The sequence below is a fragment of the Vigna radiata genome, chromosome 4 (assembly GCF_000741045.1).
Source record: "Vigna radiata var. radiata cultivar VC1973A chromosome 4, Vradiata_ver6, whole genome shotgun sequence".
NCBI classification, from domain to species: Eukaryota; Viridiplantae; Streptophyta; class Magnoliopsida; order Fabales; family Fabaceae; genus Vigna; species Vigna radiata.
Window position 1 is genome coordinate 5456582 of NC_028354.1, and position 13084 is coordinate 5469665.

The following is a 13084-nucleotide window of genomic DNA, read 5'->3' on the forward strand; positions in this document are numbered from 1 at the left end:
ATAATACATTTTTAAAATGTTTAAATGAAAGTTATCATTTTTTATTAAAATATAAAGAATTCCACCAGTAATAGTATCTTATTTCGACCACTAAAATATAAAAATTTAAAATAAAGTAACACAACATTTTAAAAGAAGAAACTATTTAATACATAGTGATTAAACTATAGCTTAGATAACTGTTAATAAACGTATAAGTGATAGTTGGTTGGTTTTATAATATCATGTTATGTATTCACTATTAGTAAGCACATACTCTTTTTTCTCTGCATTCACTTTTATTTTCAAGAACTTTTAATAGTTATGTTAATTTTACAATAAAAATAAAAATAAAAAGATAATTCAGATAGATATACAAGAGTCACACTATTTTTTTTTTTTCAAAAAATCATTTAACAATACATATTTATTATTATGTTACAGTGCATGTTTTAGATTATTCTTAAAATATACATAAATTTCCACACTGGACTAGACTAATATAATTTGCTTGATGGTTTAGGTCAAACAGTTTAAACTAATAAAATTACATTAATTTTAGATCTTCCATTGGTAAATCTCAGTGATCATGATCAAACTTTGCACCACAGAAGGGAGGGATTGAATTCCTTTAATTGTTCAAAATCGCAAAGAATTCATCATTTCTTCAATGCCATATCATATATAACTTCATCTTCTAATCCTACAGGTCACAACATACAGTGAATAGAATGCAGTATAACCTCAACATATAAACAGAAAAGGATGAAGACATTACCTTTCAGAAAACATTTGTCTGTAAATCCTCCATATCTTTGTCTTCTTTTTCTTCTTCAGTTTTCGGTAAGAGAGGAGCATCAAGTTCAGGAGGTTTCTGATAAGATAATCACAAGTTTAACTAGATGTTGAAGTAAGCATTGTCATAATTAGATGCAGTTTCTTAAATACTTTTGATGTTATATATCCGCTAATTAAGAACTTACATTGAAAATTAACAAAAATTACTAAGATGAAGCTTTGACTTTAACAAGAGAACAGCTAAATCACCTAAAGTTATATTGAAAGTTGAATTAGTATCTTACCATGCAACGAACCAGTGCCCAATTTACACCTTTGAAGAAAGGATGACGTTTAATTTCATTTGCTCCTTCTCTTGACCCCAATCTGTCTTTGGGATCTCTCTGCAATAACCAATAAATTAGCTGCTTTCCCTGGAGACTTACCTGCATCAACACTTATTGCATGTTAAAACAATATTCTCATCTATTAGACTTTTATGTCAGTATGTATGACTTATCATTTGAATATACAAGCATCATTGTTTATCAATTTTTTGATGAATGTTATTATTAGAGTTTAAAGAAGCATTTCCCAATTAGATCACAATTGAAATCTAGCTAAGGAAAACACTTACCGGTTTACTTTTGGGAAATTTAAGATCCTTGTGAAGAATATTTGCAAACGTTTTTTGTCTTGTCTTTCCTCGGAATGGAGTATATCCATAGAGCATTTCATATATAAGAATGCCTAAAAAAAAGAATATTGAAGTTAAGCAGTGTGAATTACGTGATATAGTTTAAATTTGGTTTAAATATGTCTATAATCTATGCTCCTCTGAATGTTGCCCTTACTGAAAAAGCGTCATACACGTTATGATGTTGGTAATGATTTCAATTAATCACAATACTTTAACATGAGATATGGTTGCTTTTGAGTGAATATTTGATAACTATTCAATTCCATTATTTTTAACCTTCATATCATTAAATTACCTAGCGCCCACCAATCAACAGCACTAGTGTGACCAGAACCAGTTATAATTTCCTGCACAAGTTGAACTATCAGTTACAATAAAATCTAAATAATGCACAAAAATTTCCAAAATTCAAATTGTATGAATAACAATAAAATAATACCCTGAATGTCAAAAAAGTTTTACTACTATGACCAATAAAGCTTTTTCTAAACAAAATGCGAAGAATTGACTATATGTGCAAATACATTGTATCTATAATAATAAAGTACATTCAATAATACAAAATGATGTATATGAATAAGGCATATATTGAACCATAGTTTTTGGTACTCAATAATATAAAAAAGTGGAGTAATAACAAACCGGGGCTATGTACTCTTCTGTGCCAACAAAAGAATTTGATGCTCTCATTGGTTCAGCCATAAACATTGGAACCTCCTGACTTTTCTGTTTCTTCTTCTTCTTCCTTTTTGAATTGGAAGCTGGAATTATAAGCTGCAAAGAGACAGACATAAGTAAAAATATAAAACTGTTTCAGATACATGAATTAAACTTAAAAAAGTATTGTTTCTAATTAAAATACATTATCAAGTCGTTGTCTCTGGTATACCTGTGGCTTACTAGAAGTTAAACATGACAAATCAAAGTCTGTTAGGGACACATGCCCATTGCTCTGGATTAACACATTTTCAGGCTTCAAATCTCGATATATTATCCCTGTAAATACTCACCCAACAATGTCATGTTAAACTTTGTTCTAATGAGCAAGTGTCTTATTTAACTGGCAAGATTTCTTTCATGGAAATAAATTTGAGTACATCACCCTATGACAATTGATGTAATGAAATGAAAAATAATAATATTGCAGTAAGATAAGTTCATCCATGTGATTCTGAAATATTTTGTTGCTAAATATCTCTTAAGTTGCAAGACAGTTTAAAAAATTAGAAAAGAAGACAACAATGGTTATCATGATGCTATATACTATATACTATATACGTGTATATAAGGCGAATAAGAGCCTACCTTGGCAATGAAGATACTCCAATGCAATCACTACCTCAGCTGCATAAAATCTAAAAATATTTCGAACTTAATGTCAGTTGAAGAAAAGTAGAGAAACACAAGTAGCATACTCTTTCGAAGAACAATCCTTTGTTTTATTCAAATTTAAAAATTGTTGGAAGTCTCACGTTGACTAAAAGATAAGACAATTTTATATAAATGGGTGTAAACCTCATATTATAAATCGATTCTATGGGTTTGAATTAAACTTAAAGTCCACTTCTTAAGATGGTATCAAAAACATGAGTTAGAACCTATCACAGTGAAATTTGATCACGGACGAGATGTATATATGCCTTTTTATGCATTTAGGTGAAGTGAGAACCAAAGAAATATTTAGTCAAGAACTCGTGAAGTTGGATTTGGTCCTGTATCTTATTCAATTTTGCAAACCACGTCAATTGTACAAAGGCCAAACTAATTGGTCATCTTCTTTTTCTAAGTAAACCCTTTCATATTGTGGAAATAATTTCCAAAATCCAATTTAAAAGCTCCTCCCACCCTTGTAAACATGTAAAAATCATTTTGATCAAAACTCTTTCCCATTTTCTTCATTCCATCATCTTATTTGTATAAATTCAGTATGAAGCAGTATAGTATACCTCACGGCGTCTTCCTTTAGAACCTTAGTTGGTTGCTGGTCAAGAAGCATAAATAATTCTCCCCCAGGACAATAATCAGTTATCAAACAAACGTGTGTTTTGGTCTGCAAGTTAATCAAGTAAATAATCACGTGAATATCCGTAATAATCTGAAGTTCGTGATTAGATGTAACAGGAAATGAAGACATTAATTCAAGATAAGACAACGTAATTCGTTAAATTACTATGCCTAAAACAAGGATCCATGGCAAAAGATTGATATGACATATTTTAACTCTATGATAGGTTATCCTAATGTTCCTATCAGTTATTCCCAATTGATAAATAATAATCAATATGGTAATGTAAAAGTACTATTCAAGTTTCTAACCTGAAACGAAGCATATAATGCAGGTAGAAAAGGGTGGTCCAGCTTGTCAAGAATTTCTCTCTCTGCACAAGCTCTATGCACCTGTGGAAAGTGTATAAAGGTCAATCTATTACAACAGCAGGGGTAAATGTTGCTATTATAATATTTACACAAATTCAATTAGAGTAATAATTTTGTTGCTTTAAGATAATTAGAAACACGACTATGTGCACTGTCTCAAGTGAACTAGTATTGCGATGTTGAGAAATCCTTATTCACATAATAGAAGTTAGATGCCAAGAGGAAAAGAAATCAGAGCCGATACAACATGTAATGTTTACTTATACAGAAAACATATCGGTAGGACATGGTAAATAGATCCAGAAGTTAGAAATGAGAAGCTAAACGCAGACTTATGTGAATCACATAATTCATATCAGAACCTTGTTACGATTGAGCATAACACTCTTATCCATGGCCTTCATGGCAAAATATTGACCTGTTCCTCTTAGCTCCACCAGATGCACACTGTAAACCAATAACATAGAATAATATCAATGTCAGAGAAGCTTGCTTTGGAAAAATAATGGAACAGAAATAAATAGTCTATCATACAAATCATCAAAGAAATTCTAATGACTTTAATTTTTGATTAACAAAAAAAAAATTAATTAATCTATAAGGTTTCTTTATATATACAGAAATGACACCAGTAGATATGACTAAATCTTCAAATTGTAAGTCAGTTAAATGTGGTCAATTCATTTCATACCTGACACTTAATTTACCCCCATGTTACCAGTACAACAGTGAAAGAGGGAAATGCAATAGAGGAATAAGGGAAAAACCTGCCAGTGTCTCCTGATCCTAAAGGTTTAATCGGCCTAAAGTGCTTTAAGCCTATTTGTTCTCCACTCTGTAGGACCTGAAAAACATGGTAACAGAAGAATTTGAAAAATTAACATAAATTCCATCTGATTCAAGTGACCAGGAAAGTCCAAATACCCTATGACATACACATGGAAGTTTAACAGTTTCTTGGCATGTTCACCAACTCAATAAAATAAGCATGAAGTATTTATCACATCAGCCCATCATTTGTATTTTATAGTCGTATAGTGTAAAAGAAATTTCAAAAAATTGATAAACACGACGCATTCTCAAATATGAAAGTAGTACCTTCTGGATAGATTTCCATGCAGGGTTATCCTTCCTATGAGGTTTGGGGTGAACTGCTTTTGAATGATTTGTCCATAAATCGTCTGGTTTCTGGGGAGCACCAAAAGAGTGGTTATATCATCATTGAAGTCAAAAGATCTTCGGAAGAAAAAGACAACTAAGGGCAGTAGATGTTACCGTATTAGCATCCGGAAGATCTCTCACAGCCACATCAACATTTTCTGCAGTTTGTTTGACCTGAGGATGGATTTCAAATGCACTTGTTATATGCACAAAAGAAATAGCTCGTAATAAACGTAAAATGTTTCGGGGGAAATCATAATTCATAGGGTTTATTTTAATAGATTTTCAAATAAATAAATAAAAAAAAAAAAACTGATGAGAATTTTTATCCTGATTTTTTGCATTGATGATTACTTCGGATAATGTATGAACTCGTATAAAGAAGTTGAGTAACCAACCATTTGTTCTCCCTCCTTTGCAGTATCTTCTGCGATGCAGTTCTGAAGAGGCTCTACATGTTGACTACCATCTAGTTGAACACCAATAAAATACTGCACTTCTCCCTATTAAACCAAGAAGAAAAAGAGACAAAAGCTAACATTCGTATTCTGTTATGTTAAAATACAGGTGAAAAGAATGCGATCTACTACCCAAAACAAACTTTGTAGGCGAAGATCTAAAGGATGTAACATCTTCAGAGGACTATCATACGATGTACCTTCTGATCACGCATAGGTTGCAAATGAAACAGGTTCCAGAACTTCTTTCCTGGGTTGAAAAGAGAAATCTTTAATAGCAAGTGGAGAAGTGATCGCAACATTATTGATCTTCACGTTAAATATATTTCTACGGAAGTTGTTTTCCAAGGAGAGAATCAAACAAGCTTACCACTCTTTGTATAATTAATCAGTTGCACGGTAACTTCTGTTTGGTTGTCAATTGCCTCTCTAATTTTTCTCACAGTTGCTGGATCAGTTTCAGGTCCTTGTAGAAACCTAAATAGCCAAATAGCACATTATGTACACACTGAATTGTGACATTATAAAACGACTTTTTGATCATTTCATGCTGGTAGATCAAAATTATTAAATTTGAGTCACCAGCTTCCATCTAGCATAAGTATTCTTGCCGTGTAATAACATTCGCTTCAAAGCATACCTGCAGTTCCTTCCCAAGATTTCTTCACGACTATATTCTGTAAGCTCTAAGAAGCTATCCGATGCAAAGATCTGAAAAAGCAAAAAACAAGTACAAACTTTACAGTGTCACATGTTTACCTACAGTACAAGAATCCAAAGCAGAAGGGAAACACGTTTCACTGTTGTACAAATGATTCAGAGAATCTTACTATTGGATTGTCTGGAAGCCTTGGATCAGTAATGACAAAGTTTTTCTCAATACGTTCAAGCGTGGTAGCAAGATCAAGACCTTTTCTTTTTTCCCTCTGCTTTTCTTTCTCATCTACGTCAAAACTATCAGGCCTCTCACCATCCTCACTATCAGAGCTGACATCCTCAATAACTTCATTTTCCACGCTTTCATCGTTCGACCGACTTTTCCGCCTGAACCTGTAGCATGCAAACATGTCACAGTGAAATGCAAATATGTTATAGGATGCATGAAGGTTTTGAACAACTGTTGCCAATCACAACTTTAAGGTTTTCGAATCTCAGAAAACAACAGTATTGTCTAACTTTTTTGCAGGACTAAACTCGAATACAGTTTCATAAATAATTTTTTGTGTTGTTTTATGGCGTCGATTAATACTAAAGTGAAATCTCAATTCTAATTAAAAAAAAAAAAAGCTAAATCAAAAGTACTTATTATACAACTACATTTAAGTTTTATGGATGGATTACACATTAAAAAAAACTAATGTGGCCAGTAACAGAAGTTCCTCGTTATACGAAAATATAAAGAAGAGCTATTTTACAAAAAGATTATTTTCCTATCTGAAACATTAATTTATAAAATGTTGTTATTACTATCCTAGGCATATAGAAACAGACAGTAATAACATAATTAAAATAACAATATATACCTCATGAAAGAACGGCGCTGAGAGTTTTTCAGTTTATTTTCAGATACTTCACTGATTCGTTGCATTGAAATTTTATTTCCTCCTTCGGATTTGCGTCCAATTGAAGCCCCACTCTCAGATTTTCTTCTCAATATTTTTTCTGCTTTTTCTTTCTCCTCCTCCTCTTCTTCTTCTTCTTCTTCCTGTAGTGACTGTTTTTCTTCCTCAGCAAATCCTGATTTTCTGACGGAGGGTCTGCTTGCGGATTCACTCAATGCTCGGGGGCGCTTCATGATCTGCACCAACTCAGATACTGAGTTTGTAGCCTTCTCTTTCTGGCGTGCTGCAATGCAAGGCAATCCAATGCGCCAGCTGTTAGAACTGTTACTTAAAACACTGAAAATTCTATAAACTACCACTGCATGGCGTGGTCAATTACATATTCAAAATTTAACATTGCAAATTGGTACATGCTAAATCTTTAGGATAAAGTTTCTTTAACAACTTTTTTTTATAATTTTTTGACAACGTGACAGTTTGTGATTGTTTGTGATTGGTGCGTTTCAAATATTTTTTTAAAATAAATTCAAACAGACCAATAAAATTGTAACACGTGTGTCCTATTGTAAAAAAATTGTTAAAAAAGAGTAATTAAAATATCATTCTCCGAACCTTTATTACCATTTTTTGTTTGTATTGTACGTCAAAAGTCCGTTTCTTTCACAAGCGTCGTGTATCTGTAATAAATAATATGCTCTTCCTTTCCTAGCAGTACCATAATTTACTTTTGGAGCTCGTCATTACTCTTTTTAAATATTTTTTTAAATAAATTCAAATAAACTAATAATACGTGTTATGTTATGGAAAAAATATTAAAATAAAATTGTTAAAATATCAAAATTCTTTGATTTTTTAATATATTTGTTAGAACATCTATAACATTGTCTATTTTAAGATGTTTCTTGTTGATGTCTTATTTTACATTAAAACAAATTTACTCCCGCAAAATCGCATCATGTTTAGTGATTCACACATTATTTTAATTCAATACTAAAGGGTAAATCATTTTTATAACTTTTTTATTTTATTTTTCACTTAATTTTTGTTTTAAAATTAAAATTAATTTCATATTTATAACTAAAAAATAAATTTAAGCAAACATGTATTACAGAAGATACCGAATTTATTTCTTAAAACCCCCTCTCATATCATATAGACTTGATGCAGAGAAAACCAAAATATTAAGATAATGTGTCTTGAAATAAAAGAAATAAAAAATCATGAAAATACCGACGCTTTAGTATATGGACAATGATATTTTGACAATACTTTTTGACAACTTTTTTGACAACGGGATACGTGTCATCATTTTATTAGTCTATTTGAATTTATGTTTAAAAAATATTTAAAACGGACCAATAATAAACTGTCACGTATGCGTTGTCAAAAAATTGTTAAAAAAGTGTTGTTAAAAGAAGTTTTTCCTTAGTATATTGCTATTGATATTCTAGTACAGTTTCTTAGCTTACTTTTCCACTTTTATTCTCTTTTTAGGTTCTATTTTTTTAACGCCAATAATATCCGGATTATCATCCTAATATTATTATATAAAACTAAAGGAGAAAGTAAATTATTTTCTCTTCCTTATTTTGTATCGTTTTATTTTATTTTTAAGAATATGTATTCTGTAGATAAAATATATACTTTTTTTAGAGTGAAAGCTATTGAAATATTAATTTGTTTTTGAATATTATTTTTTTATCAATCAAATAATTTTTTAATACTAATAAATACTTTTATGTACAAGAAAAACTATAATATTCTAAAAATTGTAATTCAAAATATCTGTTATATTTTAAATATTCATCTTAATTTATATATATATATATATATATATATATGTGTGTGTATAATGAATAAAATATTTATTTAAAATAAAACTAATTTATGTGAATTTTATTTTATAATTTGGTTGTGTAAAATTGAATTAAATATCTTTATTATTTGATTGCATCGCTATTTTCTGAAAGGTAAGTTAGATTCTTGATTCTTGATGTATCTTTTTGCCCTGTGTTTTTCATTAGTTATGTTTCTTGACTTCGATCAGTTGAATTTATTTTCATAGAATAATGTTTGAAGTATGATGAGTAATGTTTTGTTGTAATGGAAGATGCGTGTATCAAATAGCATACCATCGTATCGAATCAAGGATTCCGGTAATCCATTGGGACGTAGCGTCTTCTCTTTCAACCCTTCCGTGTGCTTGCTAACCTCCACTTGCATCCTGCAATCACCCTCACGATAACAAACGTTCCATCATTAAAACTACTTTCATGGCTTCCTCTACCAAAAGATACAAAGATGAGTTCGTCGATTTTCAAAGAAAAATTATGGAAAGTAGATTTTAAGTCTAATTTAATTTCAAATATTACTGTATTCTGATATCATCTTAAAAAGTAAATTTTAAGCCTAATTTGATCTCACAAAATAAGTGAGATTTTGCATCCAGTTATATATTATGAATTTGTCTTATCTTTAGTTGATGTGGGATTAAAAAAGAAATAATAATACACAGAGCTTGTCACAAATAAATTTGAAAGGTTTTATTTTGATTTCAACTATGAACAAGAATTTCCTTTCTTAAAAATAACAGTAAATCTTACTACTAGAATCAACACCAAGCCAAATATCTCTCCATCAGAGATAGATAGGTTCTGATGGAAGATCTAAACCTTTAACTCAAGCTAAAGAAATACTGACAAACAGAAAACGCTAAACTCCAAAACTTTCAGAAGAATTGAGGATTTTGGTTTTATATAAGAGTTCTACAATCAATTCTAGTAATTTATATATCTTAAATTTTAGCATATTGGATCATTCAATTGAGTCTGATTTTGATTCCTCATATTGATTTATAACAAAATAATTAGTGTTTTGAGGAAACATAATTAATAATTCAACGTGTTTAGTAACTCTTGGAGAAGGAAAAAGTCATGGAAGATTTAATGGTAAGAAAAAGTGATAAGAATTGACGTTTAAGTTTAACTGAATAAGACAAAACTAGTTTGTAAGTATATATAGTTAAGGAGAATAAGACAAAACTAATTTGTAAGTATATATGGTTAAGGACTGGATTCTAAATTTAATAAATCTTATAAAATCGGTTTTTTAAACTTAATTCAAGTATAAATTGAACTTTAAAAAGAAATATATATATATATATATATATATATATATATATATATATATATATATATATNAATCGGTTTTTTAAACTTAATTCAAGTATAAATTGATCTATATAAATAAATATAAATATATATATATATATATATATATATATATATATATATATATATATATATATTGTTATGTTGAAATTTAAAAAAAGAAAAAGTTAAAAAAATGGAGAAAATAATACATATAACAGTTAAGGGTAGGGGAATTTTTAAATGCAGGGAGAGAGTGGTCCTGTGAGTGGTGAGAAAGGAAGGTGAAATGCATGGAGGTCTCGCGGGCCACGGTCTTTTTTCTTAAAATGTGACGCAGACACCACGTGTGCCATCAAAACAATCTAATGACTCGTCAATTTCGGTCCCAACCAACTAAGATGAAGGTGACAACAACACAAACTTACACCACAAAATATTACACATGTTAATCCAAAACTAAACAACATCAAAGCTAGCTTACCCGATAAATTTCAGGACCTTGCCATCTTCATCCTTAATCGGGGAAATCGTCAGAAGGTTCCAGAAAGCTGTTCCATCCTTCTTGTAATTTAATAGCCTTCCGCAGTAGATTTTCCCACCTTCCAATGCTTCCCTTATCTTTGCCACTTCACCAGGATCAGTATCCGCACCCTGTAAAAATCGACTGCACCCCACCCCACACTAATAATCGTTACATAGGTTAATCCAAACAACAACCTCATTTTCCTTCAATCACTTATAAAATTAATTTTAGTTCCCTAATTATAAACAAGAAAAATTTCATTTTAACAATTTTTTTGACATCGTGATAGTTTAAGATTAGTTAGTTTTAAATATTTTTTAGACATAAATTCAAATAAACCAATCAAATAATGATAAAAAAAAAGTGTTCTTAAAATATCATGAAAAATAAACAATATTCTTTTAAAATCAAGTGGAATTAAATTATCATGAAAAATAAGGTGCCTACCAGTTTCTCCCGATAACTTCCTTCGACGTATAACCCGTCATTTTAAAGAACCCGCCACTCGCATACAGGATCGGGTAATCGGGTTTGGTAGCATCCGAGACCACGAAAGTTTGTTGGAAAGCCGACAAAGCCCCCATCACGTCCTCCGAAATTCTCGGAATCCCATCCACGACGCCGATTCCGCCATCAGAGGAGGAGTCACCAGAGGTTCTGGCGGAGTTCTGAGAGTTCTTCCTGGAAGACGAAGCAGCGGCGGCAAGTTTGGCAACGTTTGGTTCCTCGCCGCCGGAGTTCCTCACCGCCACGCCCTGCGGCTTGCCGGTCTCGGTGTCGGTTCGGAGCATCAATCCCCACTCCGCGGCCCTCTGCGCCGCCGTGCCGCATTCCGCGTCTGCTTGCGGCGCCGGATTAATGGCCATCCACGACGTGGAGGTGATTTCATTGCGCTGCTCCTCCGACTCCGTCCACGGTTTCCAAAGCGGCTGTGAACGCACGCGCGAGTTCGTTGCAGTTGAAGTGTTTGGGTTGAAAACTTCGAGTGAGCCACGTGGCTCTCTCGGAAATGATGATCTCACTGAGGATATTTTCTTGGGCGATTTTTCTGACTGCTCCATCGCTACCCACCTAAGTCTCTCTCTCTTCCCACTTTGCTATACATCTATATATCCAAACTCTGCTACAAATATTAAATTTGTTAGTTGTATAATTTCATAATAATGTAGACACAAAATAAATCATTCCTTATTTGCTTATTGTTTGTTCTATAGGAAAGCATTCTAAATGAAGTTCTAAATTGGATTAAGACTTGAAAATATACGGGGAACAAGATACTGGGGTGGTCGTGTGTCAGTAATTGCAATGGTGACTTTGGATAGTGATGGTGTTGTGTAGTGTGATACATTGGGAATGGACTTGCAGGGCAGGTAATTTCTTGTGCGGGGTTTGTTTCGTCATTTCAAATGTTCATTCAAGTAATTTGTGTTCTTTATCCAGTTGAATCATTGCAAGGAATTTCTAATACCCGCAAATTTTAAAGGGCAGTTTTGGCAGTGACAATGAGATCCTGTGTGAAGAGGGGCGTGGAATTTTCTGTCATTGGGACCTCAGTGTTGTTTTCTAATATTATGGCAATAATAGCAGTTAACTGCTTCTGGCTAGGCCTATTAAACGAAATTAATGAAGCATATTATCTAGGATGAAAATTAATGATAGTATGAAAGTGAAATTCAAGATCCAAAGCAAGCATATATTTGGAACAATATTATTCATAGAAACTTCTCAGCAGCAGAAGGAGAATTTGCAAAGTAATCTCACAGTTAAATAGTTTCTATAAACAGTTCTTGTTTTCGGAGTTTACTGGTTTTATACTATCTGGTTGGACATGGCAGAGTGTATATAATCAACACAAGTTGGCACCAGAAAACATATACCTCAAACCAGTTCCGTGTTCTGCTTGATGGATCAGCTGGTTATGTTCTGATCGATATGATGACTATTCTGTTGTACTCTGGTTAAAGTACACCTGGTTAAATTATGAGAGCTTGACTTTTGTAGAATAGCAACAGTGTATAGTTTTGTATGAGTGAAAGAAAACACAGAAAAGAGGACCTCTTGACTTTCAAGTCCTGAGTAGTGCTCTGTATCTCAGTCAGGCACGTTGGTTTTGCATGTTCTCCCGACCGCTTTGTTTGTAGGGAAAGACTTGTGTGCGTGTGTGTCTGGGATGGTTAAATTATGGCAAAGGATAAAAACAAAAAGAGACAACCTAAAAATGAATGAATAAATATCTAGGAATACGTGGATATTGAGAAAATAATTAAGTATATGATTGAGAGAAGTGGTGTGCTTGAATCTTAACACCTTGCAACCCCACCACACCCACCAAAATGGCTGGCATGGAAAGTGGACACGTGATGCCATGTTGGTCGATGCTGGACGATGTACTTCAC

General features: G+C 32.2%; 1 protein-coding gene across 2 annotated transcripts; it reads right to left on the reverse strand.

The window, feature by feature from the left end:
• Positions 1–436: 436 nt before the first annotated feature.
• LOC106759235 (phototropin-1) lies at positions 437–12878 on the reverse strand. Of its 2 annotated transcripts, none has more exons than XM_022779661.1 (24): positions 12566–12878; positions 11136–11808; positions 10647–10829; positions 9146–9237; positions 6975–7296; positions 6282–6501; positions 6092–6162; positions 5822–5928; positions 5652–5701; positions 5392–5496; positions 5108–5167; positions 4931–5020; positions 4600–4676; positions 4195–4279; positions 3773–3853; positions 3403–3506; positions 2762–2811; positions 2346–2452; positions 2099–2230; positions 1752–1803; positions 1394–1506; positions 1062–1202; positions 758–853; positions 437–682 (listed from the first exon to the last, which is right to left on the reverse strand). In XM_022779661.1, exons 2-23 carry the CDS (start codon positions 11747–11749, stop codon positions 761–763), a joined length of 2949 nt encoding a protein of 982 aa, XP_022635382.1. In that variant the 5' UTR covers positions 11750–11808; positions 12566–12878; the 3' UTR covers positions 437–682; positions 758–760. The 2 variants fall into 2 exon arrangements, with proteins under 2 accessions (XP_022635382.1, XP_014497794.1); XM_014642308.2 differs by lacking the exon at positions 12566–12878 and adding an exon at positions 11953–12443.
• Positions 12879–13084: the final 206 nt, after the last annotated feature.